A 24,718-nucleotide genomic window follows, 5' to 3' on the forward strand; every position below is an offset into this window, starting at 1 on the left:
TTTGATCAAACTTGTTCACTAGACCACAGAACTGATTGATCCACAGGGAAGGACCACCAACTGAGGAAAACTGGAACTCACTAACAACCAGCTGAACTTTGGCCCGCTGTTGTCTTCTGGGCAGGGAGCACTCATAAATCCCATTGTCCTCAAATGTGACATTCATGATCTTGAGTGACATGTCTCCACGCCTCAGCCTGTCATAAAACATCGACGTTCTCTGGATGTACGACTGCATCATCATGGCAGTGATTTGTATTCCTCTCCTGTACAGGAAAACGTAGGTTTTCAAGCTCTTTTGTTTGGCTGGTTCTGTCTTCTCGGCCACTTTGGACCACTCAATGGTTTTATTCACCAGGTCCATCTCAAACTCCAGGCGGCACGGCAAGATGACGTCTGTGCCAGGAGCGACCATGATTGGATCGTCTGAGCCAATGAGACGGCTTTCACCTGGAAAAAAAAAGAAACATAACTTAGAGTATCGGACACTGTTCAGGAAACTGATGTGATTTCTGCCCAGTTCTCTGATTGAAAAGGTGAAGAAATTCAATGAAGCATGGGATCACGTGTTTTTACCGTGGTTTATTAATGATATATCTGTGAAAATTTCATGTAAAGACCACAACTTTTCTCATTTTTGCCTTGTTTTTTACTTATAACCAATTTTCCACCATGAACAATGCATATAATCTACGTAGCAGCATTGTAGTCTCCTTAAGACTCATACTGACACCTCTAAGGGTACCATCAAAATGGTTGTCAGGGTCGTAAGTGTATCACTATTTGTACGGCTAACAGAAGTAATACGCCCTTATGACGTACGGGTGATGCTATCATACTATGCCCTTAAGCCACTCTCTAGTCGATAGTAAGGTGTGAGAACTGACTCCTGACTGCGTAAATGCTGCATGAATGGGGTATGTTGGTGGTAAGTGTTCAGTACGACCTGAAATTTGCCTGAACTTTTTTGCTCTAAAGGTTCAAAGAGTGGTCTGCAACATTGATATTTCATGCAGACCACATAAATGTCAAAGACATTATCATTCCCAAGTCGCCACATATTGACGTATGGTTAAGGACCCCTACATGTCATTCTTTGATGTTTCCCCAACTCATCAAGTTTTTGATGTGCTGGTTGTTCCATTTAAAGCACGGGTCTGCTTTTTTCCCCAGTTCTATATCAGCAAAAGGCACAGTCAACAGTATCAGATCTCAATAAGTGAGATTCAATGTTTCTCCTCTTGAGTAAGGAACATATGTAAGGCTGTAGTAAACCAAGCATGGCCGTGTAAATGAATACCCAGGGAAGGCCATTGTATTTGTGTATATAAGTCACAAGAACACACCAAACAGAACTAGGACATCAGAAACTGAATAGGACACGAGTAAATCAAGTTTGTGGTAGTTCCCATAGGTGTTGTAAAATTAGAGGTGTTGTGATCGTGTTTAACAAATCTTGAATATTCTTTGTGATAAGGTATATCCAGATAACAAGGACTATATGTTATGGTTACAGGCACTACATAGTATTTTGAGTGTGTGCCAATATATTTTTTTACATGATTCATTTAGTAGCAGACAATGCAGATGGTATTTGTTTGTATTATGTCTGGTGATTTAAGCTGTGTATCAGACAATGCATTTGATAGATTGCCAAAATCTTTAAAACTCCAATCAAAGATGTCTAAAACTTGATCATATATGATAAAAGTATCAGGTTCAGTAGGTACATAGTGTCAACGCCACCCACAAGAAAAAGAATTTACTTTTACATCACAAGTACGTGGAGCTACTCAAGATGAAATAACTTCCTGATTGCAAAAAAAAGATCTCTATCAGGCTAAAAACAGCACATTTGAACAATGAGCATATCAGATTGTAGTCCAGTTACAATGACACTTGACAAGAGAGGTAAACATGAAACAATGGAGGCTCAACATCTCCATGGTGACCAACGTTAAAAGAGGAGATATGATCAGATCAGCTCTAGTAGAATATCTTACTCTACATGACAATGGAATGGTCTCACCTTCTACTTTATGGGAAGCTAGAAAAGCCTTAATAGGAGAAAAAATAATATCTATAGGTTCAAGGCCTAAGAGAGAAAAGATCCAAGAAACATTTGGAGCTAGAAATGAGAATTAACCAACTAGAAAAAGAACATTTAATGGAGAAAAATGTCTTTATGTCTCATGAAAATCGAAGGTTTTCTTGTCGGGGTGGAGTAGATTGACTTAATGTTTAAATTGATGGTTGCTTGGTTGGTATTTTGTAATTGACACTTGTACATAGATGTCTCTAAGTAGGTATCCATACCAACAGATAAACAAAGTAAACTACAGTGTGTGGTAAGTTTAGTTACAATCTAGCTCTTTTATTGTTGTTAATGTTATGATAAGTATGATAATAGTGTTAACAATATATGTTTAATGATTTGTTTTCTTTCTGTTTATGTTTTGGAATTTTGGTTTCTATGACTTGAAAATTCCATCATACAAAACCGAAAGTTTAGAATAGGTCTTCAAGCTTTAACATCTAAAGAGCCATTTAGGTCGATTTCTCACTGACCAGAACCCAGTAGGAGCCACAAATTCGTACAACACCTTTAGAAAAATAAAAACAGGCATTTGTATTTATTGTTACAATTATGATAAATATCACTGATTCGTTTGTTTCACATAAAACATTCAGCTTTTGAAATAGAAAGTAGTTCAGGTGACTGGCTTTCAAAATAAAAGACACCCTGTGTCACATGGAATGCTGTCAAACAAGCAGATATACAGTAGCTGTAGGTCGTGTGATGTCTTAAGACAGGAGTGTTACACTCAATCACACGGGGTAAAATCCAAACACACCTTAGGTGGCGGGCTGAACAGGAGAAACATTTATTGAACCTTTTAAAACTCAGTTTTTAAAACTCTAAAAAGTATTTTTTAACACAAATATGAACTAGATATATAGCATTATCTGCAATAATGCTAGTGTGAATGCTGGAAGCTGAATTTGGCCTCTACAGATGCTAGTGCTGATAGCTGAAGATGCTGAAATTGATAGCTAAAATCACTGAAGCTGATAGCTAAAAACACTGAAGCTGATAGCTGAAAACACTTAAGTTGATTGCTGAAAACGCTGAAGCTGATAGCTGAAAACACTTAAGTTGATAGCTGAAAACTCTTAATTTGATAGCTAAAAACGCTGAAGCTGATAGCTGAAAACACTAAAGCTGATAGGTGAAAACACTTAAGTTGATAGCTAAAAACGCTGAAGCTGATAGCTGAAAATGCTGAAGCTGATAGGTGAAAACACTGAAGTTGATAGCTAAAAGCGCTGAAGCTGATAGCTGAAAACACTTAAGTTGATAGCTGAAAATGCTGAAGCTGATAGCTGAAAACACTTAAGTTGGTAACTGAAAATGCTGAAGCTGATAGCTGAAAACACTAAAGTTGATAGCTGAAAACACTTAAGTTGGTAGCTGAAAACACTAAAGTTGATAACTGAAAACGCTGAAGCTGATAGCTAAACTTCAAAATGGCCATGTACTGGTTGGTGCGGCTTAAGTGTGAATTCTGATTGTGTTTTCACAAAAACTGTCAAAATGTTCAGCTATGAACATTGAACTATGAACCCAAATGGCTTGATGAATAGTTGGAGCATTATGGGTATTGTAGCAGGACCTTAAACTGTTTGTAAAAGAATTAAATAAAGTTTGACTTATTTTACCGTTATGTTTAGCTAAATGGGCTGCACGGTGGTGCAGTGGTTAGCGCTCTCGCCTCACAGCGAGAAGGCCCCGGTTCGAATCCCGGCTGGGACCTTTCTGTGTGGAGTTTGCATGTTCTCCCCGTGCATGCGTGGGTTTTCACCGGGGACTCCGGCTTCCTCCCACCGTCCAAAAACATGCTTCATAGGTTAATTGGTGACTCTAAATTGCCCCTAGGTGTGAATGTGAGAGTGAATGTGTGTGATTGAGGCCCTGAGACAGACTGGAGACCTGTCCAGGGTGAACCCCGCCTTCGCCCTTCAGTAGCCGGGATAGGCTCCGGCACCCCCGCGACCCCGAAAGGGAAGAAGCGCTCAAGAAGATGGATGGATGGATGTTTAGCTAAATGCGGTGTATAGTCCTAAAATACTTTATATTTAAAATTATAAGAACGTTTTGATTCTTCAATCAAAGAGCTGTTAAAAAAGGGGCAAAAGAGCCTAAGGCACCAGAGGGTTTAAGATTTGAGAAAAAAAAAGATTTTTTTATTTGAGAAAGAACTAGACAAACTTGTTTATCAACAACTGCTGCAAACTTCAGCTGATAAGATCCTCTTCTGACGTACATGGGTGACCATGGTGTTCAGTTTGAAAAATGATTTTTCATAATTAAAACAAGACCATTTTGCTTCATTGGAACAATCTGGAATGAAACTTGAACAGATTTACTCTGATTTTAAAAAAGTATGACAACACTTGATATAGTCGTATAACCAGATGAAAGTCTAGAGAAGATCTACAGATGAAACCTTTACCTTCTGTAGGTCCACAGGAGACAGAGGAAAGCATCAGTGAAATCCAGAACGAGATATAAAATGTGACCCTCATGGCAGCTGCAGGAATAATCCAGATCAGGAGACAGAGGGGTTTCTGTTGACTTGGCAAGAATTTCTTCTTAAGTCATAATGTCCATTCATTGTTTTTCTTTTGCACCCATTCATCAGTCTAGGTGGGAGGGGCCTTCACCGAGCCAATCAGCTGTCTCCCAGCTGTCTGCTGAGAGGAATTCCCCACCATCATCATCAAGAACTCCCCACGAGAATAACTGATAAGATACAGCTGATAGAAAAACCAGAGCACTTCACTTTTTCAAAAGGAAAATCTTGTCAGAAAGCACATTAAATGCACATCCAAACGTTTGGTAGTAAATGGAAATTAACTCCAAAGAAAGTGAAGATTTTGTGGGTAAAAGACAGCAGCAAATAGAAGTTTAACTTCCTTCTTTTCCTCGTTACAGATGAAAAATCTAGAAAAGAAAACTCCAAAAACAAGTTGTAGTTCCCACTAATGACGGGTCTGCATCCTCCAAGCTGGGAACCGGTCCAGTACCAGGACGTGGAGCACGCCAGTACCCTAACGGGTACCCTGACCCTAACCCTAAACTGGTTCACGCCCATGTTCGTGCCAGGTACTGCATATGGGGTCTGGTATTGCGTCCGGTACCAGTTCGGGTCCGGTACTACGTCCGCTGCCGGGACTGGATGCTGACTGGTTCTCGGGATGCATCCAGTACCGCATCTGGTACCGCGTCCCGACGGTTGCGGATCTTTGATTTTGGGGACACCCAAAATGTCAGAAAGTGACGCGGAGGAGACCTTGACCCAGGGGTCCAGAACCTCTGGCTCCGGAGACACAAGTATAACTTTAAAAAGAATGTAAATAATGAAGTGAAAAAAAATAAAACTTGATTCAATGAATTTATAAACAGTTGAAGCTTCTTGATAGATTTTTGAGATTTTCTATTCTAAAACAAAATTAGCTGAATTAACTCTGATTTAGTTGATTAAATTTACAAATGTTTGTCTAAAAATTCAAATCTAATGATTAGCTGCATTGAGATGATCCGATGTGTCTTTTATTTTGAAAGGAAGTCATGTGAAATCATGACAAAAATTCTAAACTATTAAAAAACAAAACTCTATTTTATTTTGCCACAAAAATCATTTATAGTTCTTATAATAGTAACATTATTTTAAAAACAAATCAGTGTCCTATTTCTCTTAAAGTGATTAAGACTTTGTGGCTCCTGTTGGGATGATGTCAGTGAGAAATTGACCTAAATGACTCTTTAAGTGTAGAAGGTTGCAGACCCCTCCCTTAACCAAACGTCAGTGTATGATGACTTGGGGATGAGAATGTGTTGGTACAACATGTACTATAAGTAAAGGTAAAGTAGTACGAATAATGAAGTTTTTCCTACCTCCCCAAACCCTTTAGAGTGTACGAGGAGTGCTGTTCAGGTGGTACATCAACACTCCCTGTGACCAGTCTAACTGTCAGAAATGTGGAAATTAGACAATTCAGTTATATAGAGGGTAGTGTGTCACGTGCACACCTCATGCATGCATGGTCACACCTTACTAATGACCACTAATATAGAATGTAAGGAAATCGCACGACAGCATCACCTGTCATAAGTGGGAATAATTTCCATTTTACTTTCACAATATATACACAAAAATGGTACGTTCCATTTCATCATGTCTCTTGAGGAGGCGGTACGAGCCTCAAAGGAACCGGAAGACACCCCTACACCCCCCGTAACCTCTTGAGACCTGGCGTCCACGTGCGAGGACACAACTTTATGAGGTTATATAGTTCATTCTTCCTACTTGGAACCCTGTGACTACAAATGTAGTGTGTTAACTCAAATATTAGCTCAAGTTTTAGGAGGTTAAGATATGTTTGCTCTTCTCTACGACCCTCCAGAGACTTGGACAACCCAAAAACCTGCAGTATCTGTTCAGGTCAACCCTATATACATTAGCTTAGTAGCAAGATTGGCCTCTAGTAAACCCTGTTGCAGTGTCTGCATTTTTCTACCTGAAATATGTTCCTCAAGGGCGGATCTGTTTTACCATAAAACCTACAAACATGATGTCATCCTCCGCACCTTCTAGAAGTTTGCATAAAAAATGAATGAACCAAAGGAAAGCTTCAGAAACATGGATGTAGTAGGAGTTCTGAGATCCTTGCCTCCAGAGGTGTTTGGAGGAAATGCAGCATTTTGGACCTCCAGTTATGGAATGTGGGCCTCGATGACAAATTGTTTGTGAGCGCTGAAGAAGAAGAGAAGTGCTCCTCCTACTTGAGCTGTCAGAGGAGGAAGTCTGCTCTGACAGGAAGCGGCTCTAACGTCTGCACTGCTGAGAGGTCAAGTCTCTGAAGCGTCTTTTTCACTTCTGCAATCCTGTTCGAAAGTGTAAGTTTGTTTGTTTTCCTTCGTGAACTTTCACTTCAGTGACTACTGTCTCCAGAGACTTTCAACTCTCAGTTCAGTTTTTTTTCTTTTTTGCTAGAAAACAAACCCAGAAACCGTCAGATTCCTGGAAGCATCATTTTTTTCTGTTCTCCTCATTTTTACACATTTAACCGTCGAGGATTCACTTGTTTTTCTCTTCCTAGAAAGTGACTCATTTCCTGGAAGAAGAAAACTTTGTAACACGAGAAGTCGCTTGCTCTTCCTGTGAAAACGTTCAAATATATTTTTTTACAATTAAGAAAAAGAAATACAACAAAATTGGCGGCAAAACATGGAAAACCACAGAGGAGTTTTATGTGGAGTTTACCGGAACTTAGACAGCCGTTTGGCTGCAGCCGCCCAGCAGAGCAATGTTTATGTTCCGGCAAAGTAGTCTAAACATTACTGTACAACAAGCTACATTTTCACATTTTCAGCTAAAATCCTGTTTGTGAACACTTTCCTTTAAGTCCAAACCAAAAGAGCCATAACTGTTGTGGCGTTAAACATTAACTTTGAGGGTTTTTTTCAACTGAAACCAGTTTGTGTGTACCACGTGTGTTGGGCTGCAGCTCCATCTTCTGGAGAAAAGACAAAACCGTACATACTTTGTTTTTTCTGAAGATAGTATCAGATGATCTGGAAGTGAATCCAGCAAGCAGCACTGTAAGAGCAGAGAGGAGGGGCTCCTTCAGTCCAGATCCACGGATTGGATCCAGAACATCGGCACAGGTCAGAAGGTCATCCTTACCCGTCATTGACCACCATCAAACGGCAGCGTTCACACTTGTTTACGTTAATAGGGGTGGACCTGGATCTGAACTGGAATCTGGACCCAGATGTGAATCCTTGAGGAGAGCATGTCCAAAGACGCCATCATTCAGTTCCAGGAGGGCGGAGCTTGTCCTCCAGAGAGGTGAGGTGTCTCTAAATGGTTTTAGAAGGTGGTCTGGTGTGTTTATGTATGTTTGAACCTTTTCTTAAAAGTTAGAGGAGATTGTGGCACTATTGTTGGATCTCGTGATCCTGAAGCAGCTCCTCCAGATCTGTCTGAATTCCCTCCTCAAAAACACAGATAGTTCAAGACTGTCTAGTGTTCTGGATTTTAATTTTTGGACACCACAATCACTACTTTCTTTCTTTTAAACACCAAATATGGCGTCACTATTTATAAGTCCACTGTGTTCTGAAGATAAAAAAACATGGAAGCAATGCATTGTGGTCTATATTTTCCAATCAAGTGAGCATCGATACACACCAGGAAGTTTCCAGGTCACTGGACCTTGGAATTGTGGGACATGGCGAAACCTTGTATTAGGCACTGCTAAGTAGTGAGTTCAGACACAATTGTAGGTTTCTCCCATCAGCGTTCACACTTGTTTATCTTAATAGGGGTGAACCTGGATTCGAACTAGAATCTGGACCCAGATGGGAATCCTTGAGGAGCAACCAGTCCAAGGACGCCATCATTCAGTTCCAGGAGGGTGGAGCTTGTCCTCCAGAGAGGTGAGGTGTCTCTAAATGTTTTTAGAATGTGTCTCTGCGTCTGAAGAGAGATTCATCTGTGAAAAAAGAATAATCAATGTTTAGATCACCAGACCCTAAACCGATAAGCACTATTATTGGATCCTTGTGATCCTGAAGAAGCTCCTCAGTCTGAGTTTGTCCAGAGTTCTGGATATTAACTTAATTTGGACACCCCGCCAACTACTTTTATCTTTTAAACACCAAATATGACGTCCCTGATTTGCTGAAGTAAAACGCTAATAAATATGGACGTTTTACAAAGACTATCAATGAATCCATTGTGTTCTGGAGAGGAAAACATGGACACGTTTTTCACCCAACAAACTGCTCCAACGCAATGCATTGTGGTTTAATTTTGTCAATCTGGTGAGGATTGATACACATCGGGGAATTTCCAGGTCAAGGGATTTTGGAATTGTAGATTCTGACACCCCAAAAATGTGGCGAACGTCTTTTATTGTTGCACTGCTAAGCAGTGAGTTGTGAAAGAATTCAGACACAACTTAAGGTTTCACATCAGGGTTCATACTTGTTTACCTTAATAGGGGTGAATCCGGATCCGAACTGGAACCTAGACCCAGATGTGAATCCTGGAAGAGCAGCAAGTCCAAAGACGCCATCATTCAGTTCAGGGAGGGTGGAGGTTCTCCAGAGAGGTGAGGTGTCTCTAAATGGTTTTAGAAAGTGGTCTGGTGTGTTTGAAGAGATCCATGGTGTGTCTGAACAAAGTATGGTCAATGTGTAGATCACAAGGGGTTCATTATTGAACCCAAACCAATAAGTTAGTGGAGATTGTGGCACTAATGTTGGGTCCTTGTGATCCTGAAGTAGCTCCTTAGTGCAAGTTTGTTTTGTCTCCTGAATTTACCCTAATCTGAAAACTACGCTCACTACTTCTATGAATCCCAGTCACTGGATTTTGAAATTGTAGGTACCGACACCCCAAAGATACGGGGAATGCGCTCAGTAGTGAGTAGTGAAAGAATTTAGAAACATTTTTAGGTTTTTCCTGTCAGAGTTCAAATGTTGGCCTTAGGTGGTAGAATAAGTTGGAGAAAGATTCAAGCTTAAGAAGTCTGTCTTTTGGTTAAAAAAGGGGTCAAAGGTCACTGGACCAACCTTGAATGTGGCTGTATGGTTTTAGGTTCACTTAGAAACACCGTCATTGACAAGTGTTCTTAAAACGTTCTTAAATCTCATTTCATGCAAATCTCCATGTTTTAGGTAAATAAACGAGGATAGTGGTGTTACAGACAAATTCTTAACATTAACTGGATGATTTACAAACATTTTAATATCTCTTAGAACCCTACATAGACAAGCCCCTTCTTGTATATCTCAGACCTCATCCAGCCCTATACCCCCTCCCAAAAACTCAGATCTTCACAGGAAATTCTTGCAATGGTCCCTTGCACTTGGTGTAAAACCATTCTGTTAAAGCGGTGTTACCCAGACTGAGGGACGAACTCCCACTTTCATTATACTCACTGACTCCTTTGATGTTTTAAAAAGCCAACTCAAAACCATTTTTACAATCAAGCTTTCCAGTCACATTGAATGGCCCACTGACTGGCTGAGTGTATTATCTCATTTTGACTGCAGTATATTTATGTTGGTTTTCTTTTATAAAGCCCTTTGTGACTACTGTTAGTGAAAGGCGCTCTAAAAAGATCACTGACTTGTGTTCTTTAAGATTTTCAATGTTTAAAAATGAAGCAACATGTCCATTTCGACTGGGGTTGACTCAGCCAATATCAACAACTTTCAGGAAACAGGCAGGTGGGCGGGGCAATGGAAAGCAACTTTTGTTGTGTTGACTAATCTACCGATCAGAAACATGCTGCCCTAATTATTTACAATTTTGAGCTCTAATAAAAGCATAACTGTTTATTTTTACCAAAATATTACCCATATTTGTTGTGAATGTAAATAATAATCCCATTGACATTGAAAGAGCAGGAACTAAACATGTAATCTTCTGACCAAAGGTCGACCACCCTGCCGCTGCACCACAGCCACCGCTTATCATGAGCCGTTATTTACTTATTAAACAGGAAGTTGTAGAGTTGCATGAGCCACCTTCACATTTAGGAATAGAGGGTAGAAGCGTGTTTGTGATTACTTACGACTATGGTAGTATGTATGTAACCACACCCGGGCCACTAATGTCAGAGAAACATCATTATTTTGGTAATGTCACATGATCAGGGGGGCAATAGGTGCACCTGTTAACCTTTTTTTGGTTAGTTTGAATAAGGATGGGCAGGTATCTTTAGAATTAATTTATGTTGTTTTTAAATATGTGTTTGTTCAAGGTAAGGCAAAAAGAATATTTATTTTTGATCCAAAGAATAGATCTGCCTCCGCCTTTCCGGCGACTGGTCAAGTCTTAAAGTCAATACTCTAAGAGTTGTCCAACAAAAACAAAATCTAAGCCTTAATTTAGGGAACTGCCAAGAATCTTGGTGCCTCTATTGCAAAGTTAAGAAGAAATTGTGATGGTTAGCTTACAAAGTGCAGTAGAAAAGCAAGAGACAAGTTGAGTTTGATGCTGAGAGGCTCTTCTCGAACCTCTGGGTATCAAACTCAACTGACCTCTTGGTCCATACAAGCACTTTATTATCACTTCTTGTACTTTTTGTACTTCTACAGACCAGTACAAGCACCTGATGCCCAGAGGGTCCAGATGGAACCTCTGGGTATAAACTGGCCTCTTTCCTTCACAGTTGTCCGCCTGATTCACATGCTGCTCAGCATGGAGAAGGTGACCAAGTTTCACAGAGTGATGCTGAAGCACGGGAGTGCAAAGTCCCCTTCCCAAAAACTACAGGTCAGGACTTTGACAATCATCTAAACGGTAAGACGTCTTAAAATATTTCATGTCTTATTACAAATGAACGTTTGTTCATCTTTGTCCATTTGCTGCAGTTTGCAGAGTTAAACTCCAGGGGAAGATGAAAGTGAGACTCCAGGACATATTCCAAGGAATCACCCAAGATGGAGAGCCAGCTCCTCTAACTGAGATCTACACCGAGCTCCTCATGACAGAGGGAGGAACTGTAGAGGCCGGTGAGAAGCATGAGGTCGGGCAGATTGAAGCAGCTCTGAGGAAAGTGGTCACGGCTGAAACAACCATCACACAGGAGAACCTCTTTAGACCCAGACCTGAAGGTGAACATCCAGTCAGAACTGTGATGACAAAGGGAGTGGCTGGGATTGGGAAAACGGTCCTAACGCAGAAGTTCACTCTGGACTGGGCCGAGGACAAAGCCCACCAAGACATCCACTTCACATTTCCATTCACTTTCAGAGAGCTGAATGTACTTAAGGAGAAGTTCAGCCTGGTGGAATTTATTCATCATTTCTTCATTGAAATTAAAGATGCAGGAATCTGCAGCTTTGAAGACCTTCAAGTCCTGTTCATCTTTGATGGTCTGGACGAGTGTCGGCTTCCGATGGACTTCAGTGACACTAAGACCCTGTCTGACATCACAACACCTGCCTCAGTGGGGGAACTCCTGACAAACCTGATCCGAGGGAACCTGCTTCCTTCTGCTCGCCTCTGGATCACCACACGACCTGGAGCGGCCAAGCAGATCCCTGCGGAAAGTGTTGACTTGGTGACAGAAATCCAGGGGTTCAATAACCAGCAGAAGGAGGAGTACTTCAGGAAGAGATTTAGAGATGAAGAGCAGGCCAAGACCATCATCTCCCACATCAAGAACTCCAGAAGCCTCCACGTCATGTGCCACATCCCAGTCTTCTGCTGGATCACTGCTACGGTTCTAGAGAACAAGTTGAACACTGGAGAGGGAGGAGAGCTTCCTCAAAGTCTGACTGAGATGTACATCCACTTCCTGGTGGTTCAAGCTAAAGCCAAGAAGCTCAAGTATGGGGAAGATTCTGAGAGAGATTCAGAGTGTGAGAAGATGATCAAGTCTTTGGGAAAACTGGCTTTTGACCAGCTGCAGAATGGCAACCTGATCTTCTATGAATCAGACCTGAAGGACTGTGACATCAATGCAGAAGAAGCTTCCACATACTCAGGAGTGTTCACACTGATCTTCAGAGAGGAGAAGGGTCTGTTCCAGGAACGGGTCTTCTGCTTTGTCCATCTGAGTGTTCAAGAGTTTCTGGCTGCTCTTCATGTTCATGCGACCTTTGTCAGGTCAGGAATCAACCTCATGGAAGAACAACAGGCAAACACTGGTGATAGGAAACTGGTTCAAAGACAATTCTACCAGAGTGCCATAAACAAGGCCTTACAGAGTCCAAACGGACACCTAGACTTGTTCCTCCGCTTCCTTCTGGGCCTTTCCCTGGAACCCAATCAGTATCTCCTGCAAGGTCTGGTGACACGGGCTAAAAGTATCACATGTGTTAGTGAGGAAACATGCGAGTACATCAAGATGAAGATCCGGAAGGGCCTGCCCGCAGATAAAAGCATCAACCTGTTCCATTGTCTGAACGAGCTAAATGATCGTTCTTTAGTGGAGGAGATCCAAACCTACCTGAGGTCAGGGTGTCTCTCCAGAGATCACCTGTCTCCTGGTCAGTGGTCGGCTCTGGTCTTCATCCTGCTGTTATCAGACGATCTGGAGGTGTTTGACCTTAAGAAGTACCCTACTTCAGAGGATGCTCTTCTGAGGCTGCTGCCAGTGGTTGAAGCCTCAAAAAAAGCGCTGTAAGTATTCACCTGGAGTAAAAAAGAAAGCTGTCAGTGTTGACCTATTTATTCTTTGTTCATTTTCTCTTCAGCTTGAGCAACTCCAACCTGTCAAGGAGAAGTTGTGAAGCTCTGTCATCGGTTCTCAGCTCCCGGTCGTCAAACCTCAGAGATTTAGACATGAGCAACAACGACCTTCAGGATTCAGGAGTAGAAGTTCTGTGTGATGGACTGCGGAGTCAGCAATGTGAACTGGAGACTCTCAGGTCAGGCCAGCAAGAAGTGCATCTGCTACTGACAAGTTCTTGAGCCCACTGGTGATGCTGTATTTCTTGTGTGTCTGCAGACTGTCTGGCTGTTTGATCACAGAGGCGGGATGCGCCTCTCTGGCTTCAGCTTTGAGATCCAACCCATCACATCTGAGAACACTGGACCTGAGCTACAACCATCCAGGAGGGGCAGCGGTGGAGTTGTCTAAGGGAAAGGAGAATTCACACTGGAGACTGGAAATGCTCAGGTAGAGGTGCACACAATTGATTGGTCATGGGGATCTCAATGCATTTAAATAGTTTTCCTAAGCCTTAAGAGACCCTCATAACCAAACTCTATCTGAAATGAATGAAAACAAGAGAAAGAAATCAATTAAATTGCTCTGATTTGTGCACTCTTGGCTTATGTAGAACCTGATCTGGAAAGGTATTAACCGCTTCACTGCCCTCTCGCTATTGGTTGGGCAGACTTACCCTGTGCCTCAGTCATCCAGGGTTGTCCACATTGGTGAAAGTACCAGTGATACGGCCTGGTCCAGGAGGTGCACTGTGTTATGTGTTTAGGGTAAAGGTCCAGCTCTGTACAATAGGAGGGGTTGGGTTTTAGCATCTAGGATTTAGGACAACCTTCCAGGGAAGTGGGGTTGGCAGTTTTCTGTCCGGATGAGGGTTCCTTGGCCAACTCTTTCTGTCATTTGTTGCCTTGAGGGCTGTGTTGGTGACTCGATTGGTGATTTTGGGGTTCTGATGTCTTGGCTGATGGAGTGGCTGTAGGCTCTTGTGCTCCGTGTTGACAATCATGGGTTCAGAAAGAGTCTGTAAGACTTCCTGCTTTGATGATTATACCAAACAAACAGATTACAGACACTTACATTACATACATACACAGACCACCATACACAAAGTAAGTTGTTGTGAAACACAATGACAGAAAATAAGAGTGAAAATCTCTGGTAAAACCAAATCAAAGATGATGTTGGTTGACTTGTGGTTGGTTCAATCTAGATTCAGATTAACTTGTTGACAAAGGAAACCTCAAACTCTGTATTTACTGCTTGATATACTCCACCCCAAGCCACAGTCGCCACACCCACATGTGGGCAAATGACTTAAAATGATTATGTAAGTTTAACCAGATTCCCTTCTCAGCTTATGTTGAAAAAATGTGTTTATGTATTTAAGGTAAACAACAATATACACTTTACTGTACTCTTAATCCCAACAGAATTCAAAATAACTGTTTTTGTTTTTTCCAAATTTCTCTAACAAGTGGAAATGCACTATTAGACTGTCAGAGACAGCAGCTTTTTGCCATAGATCTTGTGGTCAACCAACTGAACCATCAGAATCCCTTAAGGCTGTAAATCAATAAAGGGGTGTGGTTTTCTAAGATTTACTTCCCTATTCCCTTCATGTAAAGACTTTTAGCTAAACTTATAGTTGGAGCACTGATGCTCACCACGATAAGGTAATCCAGACACCTTCAGAGCAGGACGAGCTGCTGTCTAACTTTCCTCTTCTGTCCTCCAGGATAGAACCTGCTGGTGATAAGTGGTTGAAGCCAGGAAAAAGAAAATGTAAGTCATCCATTTTCAGTTATTCCTCCTAAAGTTCCTCATCACTTAGGGTCTACAAATGCCAGTTATTAAAAGTAGAACTTTTAGGTGGAGCTACTTGCTCCATGTCCAACGTTCAAAACGTTTGCCTTCAAGTGGTAGGGGGTGTGGCCTTCTAACAAGATCACTCCTACAGAGCAGCACGTCGCCCAGTTAGATAACATGCAGCCAGGCGGACTAACAGAAATTCCCTCGTATGCATTGATGCGGTTTGTGGACTGGTGTCAAAACTTTTTGAGAGACTGATCGCAATACAGTTCCTGTTTAGTTGTGAAGGCCGTATTTTTAGAGAATGGTGTCTGGATACGTTCAGCCCTAGTAGTTCAGGCTCTGGGCCACCATTTGGTCCTGAACCTGAGCGACTAAACCTTCCAAACAAACCGGACTCGACTGTTTTAGACTCAGTCATGGAATAGTCGGAGTCCAAAATCAAAAAGATTTTTCTTTCTGTTGGTCAGATTACCGTCCTCTCACCATTGACACAAACACGGCGAGCAGAAGACTCCAAGTCTCCGAGGACAGAAGAGTGGCGACCTTCGTGACGGACGTTCAGCCATACTCCGACCACCCCGACAGATTTGATGACCAGTGGTCCAATCAGCTTCTGTGCACAGAAGTACTGAGTGGCCGCTGTTACTGGGAGGTGGAGTGGCGAGGAAGAGTGGAGGTGGCGGTGAGTTACCGAGGCATCGGGAGGAGAGGAGACAAGAACAACTGCCGGTTTGGAAAGAGCCGCCAGTCGTGGTGTCTGATCTGCTTTGACTGGGACAGTTACTGCGTCCGCCACGACAACAAGGAGACCCTGATCACCTTCACCCCATCCTCCTCTTCCTCCGCAGAGTCTCACAGAGCAGCGGTTTACGTGGACTACCGGGCCGGCTCTCTGTCTTTCTTCAGAGTGTCGGACTCGCCCATGCACATCTACACCTTTGACACCACGTTCACTGAAGCGCCTTATCCGGGCTTTGAGCTGAGGGAGGGCTCCTCGCTGAGTCTGTGCTGAGTCCTAAAGCTACGCACCCACCGGGCATCGTGTGCTGCGTTCAAGAACATCCTCAAAAGTGCTTTTAGCATGTGATGCAGACTGGACTGTTGCTACCCAGTACTAGCGTGCGTACCTACTGCTGGAGGTGTGAAAAGTGGTGCTACTCTTTTTCACAGCTCTATTCCGACATCTGAAAGATTTGTCATCAATGTCTCCTTTGTGATCATGTTTACAACGTTTGGCACTTCCTTGTTTGGGGAAAGACGTTACCCACAAGCCACTGCCAAATCCAAGACCCTGATTGGTCAAAGGTTAGCGTTGTTGTGATTTGATGATGCAGATGAAAATAAGTCGGATTCCTAAAACCTGATTATAAATCATAAATTTCACTTTAAGTGTCTTTGAAATCATTTTTTTCTGTGGTTGGTTTGATGTTCTATTCTCATACTTTAGTTTGCACTGGAAGTATTATCATTCTACTGTGTATTTTGAGACGTTTTTACACTACATTTTTAGACAAGTATGTTCTGTGGTTGTTTGTAGGATTTCACCACTTGGGGGCGGTAAAGTCCCAATGTTGATGAGTCTGGTGGTGTTATAGAAGAAGCTATTTTGTATTTATTTCGTTTGTAAAACTCCATGTAAAGTTAAGCTGAGATGAATAGAGGAAAACATCAAATAAACTGTGATTTTTGTTTGTCAGACACAAAAAAGGAAAAAATTAAACCACTTTTAACATCAAATTTTAGAGAAATTCTAATATTTTTATTCATATCACAACAGAAAAGTCGTTTTGGTTGCTTAGATGATGAATAATTCACTTATAATGTGACAAAATGACCAGATGTTTGTCTTTAAAACACTGAAAGCGACTGATAAGATGTGATGGAATAAAAGTCTGACTGAACTGGGAGTCTAAGGTTTGCCACAGAAATAAAGATTTGTTCAAAAGTGTATTAAAGGAGTCATGAAATGAGCCACATTTAAAACTGAAACATGATTTCATGGATGAAGCAGAACAAGCAGAAATGAAGTTCATTCAGTCACAAATAACAAAAATAAAGAGAAAAAAAACACAAGGAAAAGGTAAAATGATGAGTAATGTCCAACAGAACAAAACTTTATTTAAAATATAAACAGTTCACAATCAAAAACACATAATATAAAGGAAAAAAACTGTTTTCTGCAGCAAAGCACACATTAATGAGTTTTTATTAAGAATTTTAAGATATCTTTATCTAAAATATTAACTCTGTATTTTCAGTATAAATGTTTTGTTGTTAAAACTATATTTTAAATAAATATAAACTGATTAAACCATAAAACAAAAACAAAAAAAATCACTTTTTGTTTATTTTGATCGATGTTTTTCGCTGAGGAGCCAGACTGTAATACCCTGTTTGTCCTGTAGGTGTCACTGTTGCTACTCTAGGATCACAGGTGCACTCTGTCTTCAAGTGAAAATGGTTTTTGACCTTTAACTTAAAGATTAATCAAATATCCCTTAAGGTTTGGATCACCAGTAAATGACAAACACATAAAATCTTTATTTAAGGACGCTCAAACACACGCTGGGCGACTATGTTGATCAATACAGCATTTTAAATATTTACAATTTCTGTTTCTTTTAATGGTTCCAATGCAAACATAACCTTCTGAACTGAAAATTCTTCATCCATCAGGAGGAATCTAGAAGAAAAAAAGTCATTTTTACGATTTCTTCTTCTCGGTTTCTCACTTTCTGGCAGCAGCTCGACCTGCAAAAAGAAAAAAAACAACAAAAAAATAAACTCAAAGAAAGAGTTTCAGCTGTTTTCACTTCATCTACTGACCTCATCAAAGGCCCAGATAGTCACGACGCTCTTCCTCAGACCCAAAAGTTTCTTGCCTTTTTCTGCAGTAATGTTATGTTTTCTCGAATATCTAAGTGTTCTACTGTGTTTCCTGTTGATCTCATGCCTCCACGACCAACGATTGAAGCTCAGGAAAGTCCCAGATCAAAGCGGGGACAGGACAGAGGCCCAGCGTGGTCACAGGTCACAGATTTGTCTCAGAAATCTCAATATATGTTTCCTAATTCAACCACGTTGACTCATTAAAGACCTTAACGACGCATTTGGCTAAACGACTGACTTTATGTCATGAAATCCCACCAACAACAAGATATCTGCTAAATAACTAATCTGTTGTAGATGTTTACTGGACATCTCAGAAATCTCTGTAGTTTTCTGAAAATATATAGAGGTCTACGATACATTGTAGACATTTATTAGAGTACTTGTTCAAACTGGAATACTTGTGATTTTGTTCACAGAAAACCAAAAATCACAGAGTTCTACATTCTAAGAATCAGTTTGAGGTTAAACGGTTAGAAATGTCATCAAAACAACAGTCTGACATAAATGTGCAACTTCCTGTGTGAACGACTCGTTCACTCAGAGGCAACACCTTCACATATCAACAATCTTAAACATTACAGACACTTAAATAAACACACAAATACCATAAATGACAAAACAAAAATTTGATTCATATTATGATTTGTGGTTGACGATACGATCAATCATTGGTATTGATTCATTCTGAACGATCCGAGTTACTGAACTAAAACTGAACCAGTGTGACTCAGAGATAAATCCATGACACACACACTTATATATGTGTATTTATATATTAGGGGCGGGAATCAATAAAAATGAACTAATTAATCGTAATTATTTGCCTTTTTCTTTTTTGATTACAGTATTTGCAGCCAGTTATTATCTTTAATTGTCTGTATTTTCAATTTGAAAGACTACCTGCTGAATATTTGGTCTCATTTTCATCAGTCCAACCTCTCCTATGGGGCGGCCGTGGTGCAGTGGTAGGGCGGTCGACTCCTGATCAGAAGTGAGCAGGTTCGACTCCGCCTTGCCCGCCCATGTGTCGAAGTGTCCTTGGGCAAGACACTGAACCCCAAATTGCCTCTGGTGGGAGGTTGGCGCCAGTGTTCGGCAGCGGAGCCACCACCAGTGTGTGAATGTGTGAATGGGTGAATGGGTCTGTGACTGTGAAGCGCTTTGGGCCCTCGAAGGAGGGTAGAAAGCGCTATACAAGTATACGCCATTTACCATTTACCATTTACCATTCCTATGTGACTCCATCTTTGTTTTGTCAGTTTCCATGTTAGATTCACACACTAGACATAAAATCATGCAAGGGCAGAAAATTCCATCTGGAAAAATGGGATTAATTTTACTGTAAAAACCCCAAAAATGTTAAACAAACTGTTTTTACATCATAGAATGAAAGCTTTAGGTGTAATTTTATAAAAACAACAAGAATAAAGTTAGTCAACTAACGAATCAACATATTTTTGAATGAAAATACCAAAAAGAAATCCAGGATAAAGTCGTACCACAATAATAAGAATTTCTTCCTCTTGTCTATTTTAAATTTTTCCTAGAAGAATGAGTCATAGTTAGGTGAGATGGATGGAATCCAGAAGTTTTACAAAATAAATCTGAATTTGAAAATAAACAAAACAATATAATATAAGTTTAGCGTTGAGAATCTAGTTATAGTCGTCTTTAAGACGTAGGGTGTTAAAGACCGCCTCTTAGGCACACGAAACTACCATTAATGCACCTTCTAACTGGTTCTTCCGTTACCTCGAGCCCACCTGCGAATGCTGCACAGGCACAGGAGGAGGATGACGGCATATAGGATGAAGATCAGCGCGCCGGCTGCTATTCTGATCCACAGGAAGTGAGGGGGATCGGTGGGAGGATCTTCAGGAGGAATCACTCTGGCTGTGGACACAAACATGTACCAACAGCTCGTGAAGTTTCCAACCAGACAACCGAGAAATGTGTGAGATGATGATGGAAACAATGATTGAACTGAAACGACCTCAAACTGAATTATTTTATAGACCAACTACCATAAAGGATGGACTCCTGACTCACTTATGGAAAAAAACTGCATGGTTTGGGGTTCATAATGTTTATTTCTTCATCTCTTGCTGTTCCTTCGCTCCCCCTAGTGGTGGAATAGCGCATTGTGGGCATTTCTTTAAAAAACCACAACTCGCCACAGGAATGAGATAGAAACTTGCTTCTTTTTTCAACATCTTTATATTTTTTGTCTTCATGACTGGGCCAGATTAAACCATCTAGCGGGAGACATGTTTGGTCTAAGGCACATGTGTCAAAGTCAAGGCCCGGGGGCCGGATCCGGCCCTCCAGATCATTTGATTTTATTATTATCAATGACCCGATGTTATCTTGAGCTCATTTCTAACTTATATAGTTTAGAAAAATATATTTTTATGGAGGGTAAAATATTGAAAGTTATTTAAGGTTTAAGTTGATTTATTCTGGAATTATATTCCTGCCTTTTTATTATTCAGAATTACATAAAAAGTTACTATTTTAAAGTTTTAAAAATTGGTATTCTGCTAGCTTTCTGGACTATTTTGGCATTTAATAAACTGTTTTGGGGTTTAGCAAATATTTCAGCTACATGCTAGCTCTTTTAGCTAATTTAGGATTTCTTTTCCAGTTTTTTAAGGGTGTTTTGAATTTAGACTATTTTTTCAGCTATATGCTAGCTGTTTGGGCTAAACTGTTTTTTTCAAACAGTTTTGTAGACTATTTTGGCATTTAGCTAATATTTTCGCTGGTTATCAACTTCAGCATCTTCAAATTCATCTTACAGCATTCACACTAGCATTATCACAGGTAATGCTATGTATCTCGTTCATAATTATGTTAAAAGTTACGGTTTTAAAGTTTTAAAAGGTAGTTTTAGAGTGTTCAATAAATGTTTATCTTGGTCCGTAACATAAGTTGTGTTTTGCCCCCTTATGCGATGGAGTTTGACCCCTCTGTATTTAAGGAAGTTGTTTGTGAAACTTTAGGGTTTATTCTCATGACAGGTGGGATATTTTTGGAGGTATTTTCCTCCAACAGTCTTCTCGGTTCTTCTTGATGTCCACTGTGGCTCCTGATTGTGTGATGGGACCCTGATGGAAGTGTCTTTCTCTCAGTGATCCTTCAGCTGCCGACCAACATCCTCATCTTCATCACTTCCTGTGTGCCTGAAAAGCCGAGTTACCTCTGACTCCCACCCAGCTCTTCTCGGACGTTTTTCCTCTGGACGGGTCCTCACACGAGTAGAAACCTTCTGCAGACATAGAGATGATGGTAATGACCATCCTTCCCTCCTTTTCTTCACCAATGAGTTGTCCATCCTTGTAAAAGTTGGTGCTGAAGTTTGAGGTCGAGGAGATTAGACGTTCATCCTTGTAGGAGCAGCGAAGAGTCACGCTGTCCCCCTCGGTGACGGGATGCACCGGGCTCTCCAGGATCAACGGGGAAGCTGAAATGTAACCACAGTTGGGTCAAAGGTCGGCGTTCGGATGGCGTCCTTCAGAGTGGAGGTTCAGGCTTACCGGTGACGGTGAGGTTGACGACGTTGCTGCACCCGCCGTGGTTGTTTTCACACCAGTACGCCCCGCTGTCTGATGGGTAGGCGGTGTCGATCTTGCAGGAGGACTCTTTGGGAACCCCCCACCCGAACTGACATTTCTGACTGAAGTGATAAGACGTGTTCCTCCTCACCATCCAGCCCGTGGAGTTGGCCGCACAGCTCAGGATGATGGTTTCATAGTGGCGGAACTGAGAGCGCTCAGGAGAGACGGTCAGAGACGCTGCAGAGAGAAGAGGTTAAAGCCTTTGAGAAACGTTCAGAAACATTTACATTTACGTGACACTAAAGCTACAGACACACCGATTGTTGCACATCAAAGAGTGCACTAAACGTTAGTACATCTATTCATCCCACGCTGTTCACATTAGACAAGGAGGGAGGGGCTACTCCTGTTTCTTTTACTACTGTATGCTAGCGCATGTCCAATAATAGGATCCAATAACAATGTTTGACTAAGTGCATCTTATAAGACAATAGGCAACTTTTGAACAAAAACCGACCAGTTCTGTTTCTTCACGAGCTGTAATTAATTTAATTAAATAACGTAAATAAATATTAATGAGTTAATTATTGTTGATTAATGTTCACAGCCCTCATTTATACTAAAAACTGGTGTCATTTAATAAGACTAAATAAAATACATCACATGTAAATGTGTTTGACACTGTAAACATACGTGAACAAATGTTCATTTTCCCCAAGGATTCAGGATTTAATAACAATAATAAGCTTCCACAGCTGACAAACAAAAAGTGGACTGAAGAAATAAATACAATAAAAACAAGTTTTAAAAAAATAATGTCATTAATGAATGTATTCAAATTGACTAAGAAATCAATGCTACTTTTATACCTGCTTAAGAGAGCTTTAAGAAAGACATATCATTGATGAAAACAAAATTCGTGGTTTTCATTTACGTTAGTGATGTCATAACGAGGAAATCAATTAATGTAGGTGAAACCTTTAAAAATGAGGTTTTTGAAGAGAAATGGTTTGTACTTACAGAGTATGAGGCAGAGCTGAGCGAACTCCATCCTGTTGACTGCAGACAGGAAATCACCACAAACTCTGCAGAACTTTAAAAACACTCCTTTCACCGCTGCTGAAATGCACCAAATATCCGAAAAATATTTTAGGATTTAAACTTCAGAAAAAGACGTTTTTAGAGTTATACTCGTCTGAAAATCAAAAAGCGTAATTTTTTTCACTTTTGTCAAAAGAAAAACATCCTGTGATGTTTTATACTTTTACGGCACTAATTTCCTAGAAGCTGCATCGAGATGGTTAAACCACAGCACTGCTGTGTATTCTTTTTCACATCTGTAGAGGAAATACACAAGAAACACATCAGACACGCTTGACGCTTCAGCAGAAACCTGAGAAGGATGAAGAGATGTCAGACTGTCGTCATCGTTTAGTGACTAACACGTTCATCTGCACTGCAAACACCTTTCAAATGTTCTTTTCCTGAATGGACTCTTATTAGAAAAACGATCTTGTCTTTATGTTTCTATGTGAGCGGTTCACATAGACATGTGTCAAAGTCAAGGCCCTGGGGCCGGACCCGGCCCTCCAGATCATTGTCTTTTATGATGATGTTATCTTGGGTTTGTTTCTAACTTGTATAATTTTGAAAAAAATACGTTTTTATAAAGAGTCAAGTATTCAAAGTTGTTAAATGTTTAAGTTGATTTATTCTGGAATAATAAATCTGCCTTTTTATTATTCATAATTATGTCAAAAAGTTACACTTTTAAAAGTTTTAAAAATTAGCATTATGCTAGCTTTTTGGACTATTTTGGCATTTACTAAGGTTTTTTTTAAGCTATTTAAGAGTTCAGCTAATATTTCAGCTACGTGCTAGCTGTTTCGGCTTATTTAAGCTTTCTTTCCGTGTTTTAGGCTATTTTGGAGTTTAGCTATTTCAGCTACATTTTTGGGTAATTCAGGCTTTTTTTAGGCTTAAAGTAATATTTACTTGCTAGCTGTTTTGACAAATTTAAGATTTTTGAGACATTTTTTAGGCTGTTTTAAAGTTTATCTGTTTTTCAGCTACATGCTAGCTATTATGGCTAACCTAAGTTTTTTTGTTTGTTTTTTAGGCTGTTTTGACATTTAGCTAATATTTTAGATGGCTATCAGCTTCAATGTTTTCAGCTATCAGCTTCAATGTTTTCTGCTATCAGGTTCAGTGTTTTCAGCTACCAGCTTCAATGTTTTCAGCTATCATTTTCAATATTTTCAGCTATCAGCTTCAATGTTTTCAGCTATCATTTTCAATATTTTCAGCTATCAGCTTCAATGTTTTCAGCTATCATTTTCAGTGTTTTCAGCTACCAGCTTCAATGTTTTCAGCTATCATTTTCAATATTTTCAGCTATCAGCTTCAATGTTTTCAGCTATCATTTTCAATGTTTTCAGCTATCAGCTACAATATTTTTAGCTATCAGCTTCAATATTTTCAGTTATCAGCTTCAATGTTTTCAGCTATCATTTTCAGTGTTTTCAGCTATCAGCTTCAATATTTTCAGCTATTAGCTTCAATTTTTTTGGCTATAATTTTCAATATTTTCAGCTATCAACTACAGTATTTTTAGCTATCATTTTCTGTGTTTTCTGCTATCAGCTTCAATATTTTCAGCTATCAGCTTCAGTGTTTTCAGCTATCAGCTTCAATATTTTCAGCTATCATTTTCAGTGTTTTCAGCTATCAGCTTCAGTATTTTCAGCTATCAGCTTCAGTATTTTCAGCTATCAGCTTCAGTGTTTTCAGCTATCAGCTTCACTGTTTTCAGCTATCATGTTTCACTGTTGGAGATATGGGGAGAAGAAGGCCGATCATTTTCACATTTTTTGGGACTGATGTCGGATTATTACACCCTTCTGGTCGAACATACACGAACATTTACAAAACGTCTTTGCTCTTACTTTTCCTCTGGACTTTGAAACTGTGTTCCTGGGTAACATAAAGCACACACTGAACTTAAAGGATAAGAAACTCTTCTACTTGCTACTGGCAGCAAGTAAAAAAGCTTTAACACGGAGATGGCTTAACCCTGACCCACCAACAATCAAGGACTGGATACATTCTGTGTAAGAAATCTACAAAATGGAAAAACTGTCTTTTTCGGTTAAACTGCATATAGATACGTTTTACAGGATCTGGACTAAGTGGACGGAATA

The 24,718-nt window shown here is 40.3% G+C and overlaps 3 protein-coding genes across 7 annotated transcripts in view; 1 reads left to right on the forward strand and 2 right to left on the reverse strand.

The window, feature by feature from the left end:
- Positions 1-4,636, reverse strand: part of LOC118600125 (selection and upkeep of intraepithelial T-cells protein 4-like) — a 7,078-nt gene extending 2,442 nt beyond the window's left edge. Inside the window, exons 1-2 of the mRNA XM_036216902.1 lie at positions 4,515-4,636; positions 12-450 (exon numbers count right to left, since the gene is read on the reverse strand). Of these exons, the coding sequence (XP_036072795.1) occupies positions 12-450; positions 4,515-4,587 (512 nt within the window). The 5' untranslated portion in view covers positions 4,588-4,636. The remainder of the gene's footprint in view (positions 1-11; positions 451-4,514) is intronic.
- A 2,001-nt stretch (positions 4,637-6,637) lies between these two features.
- LOC112156229 (NLR family CARD domain-containing protein 3) lies at positions 6,638-17,137 on the forward strand. 4 transcript variants are annotated; one of them, XM_024288446.2, is made up of 11 exons: positions 6,639-6,961; positions 7,625-7,732; positions 7,804-7,916; positions 8,393-8,506; positions 9,073-9,183; positions 11,254-11,384; positions 11,456-13,211; positions 13,286-13,459; positions 13,540-13,710; positions 14,993-15,039; positions 15,537-17,137. In XM_024288446.2, exons 3-11 carry the CDS (start codon positions 7,861-7,863, stop codon positions 16,079-16,081), a joined length of 3,105 nt encoding a protein of 1,034 aa, XP_024144214.1. In that variant the 5' UTR covers positions 6,639-6,961; positions 7,625-7,732; positions 7,804-7,860; the 3' UTR covers positions 16,082-17,137. The 4 variants fall into 4 exon arrangements, with proteins under 4 accessions (XP_036072667.1, XP_024144214.1, XP_024144213.1 ...); XM_024288445.2 differs by having other exon boundaries at positions 7,629-7,732; XM_036216774.1 differs by lacking the exon at positions 8,393-8,506 and having other exon boundaries at positions 6,638-6,961; positions 7,629-7,732.
- A 545-nt stretch (positions 17,138-17,682) lies between these two features.
- On the reverse strand, positions 17,683-22,831 carry LOC112156232 (low affinity immunoglobulin gamma Fc region receptor II-b). 2 transcript variants are annotated; one of them, XM_024288451.2, is made up of 5 exons: positions 22,539-22,830; positions 21,498-21,755; positions 21,161-21,424; positions 19,714-19,854; positions 17,683-17,820 (listed from the first exon to the last, which is right to left on the reverse strand). In XM_024288451.2, exons 1-5 carry the CDS (start codon positions 22,567-22,569, stop codon positions 17,798-17,800), a joined length of 717 nt encoding a protein of 238 aa, XP_024144219.1. In that variant the 5' UTR covers positions 22,570-22,830; the 3' UTR covers positions 17,683-17,797. The 2 variants fall into 2 exon arrangements, with proteins under 2 accessions (XP_024144219.1, XP_036072701.1); XM_036216808.1 differs by having other exon boundaries at positions 17,693-17,820; positions 19,725-19,854; positions 22,539-22,831.
- Positions 22,832-24,718: the final 1,887 nt, after the last annotated feature.

This window comes from Oryzias melastigma, linkage group LG18, assembly GCF_002922805.2.
Source record: "Oryzias melastigma strain HK-1 linkage group LG18, ASM292280v2, whole genome shotgun sequence".
Taxonomy (NCBI): Eukaryota; Metazoa; Chordata; class Actinopteri; order Beloniformes; family Adrianichthyidae; genus Oryzias; species Oryzias melastigma.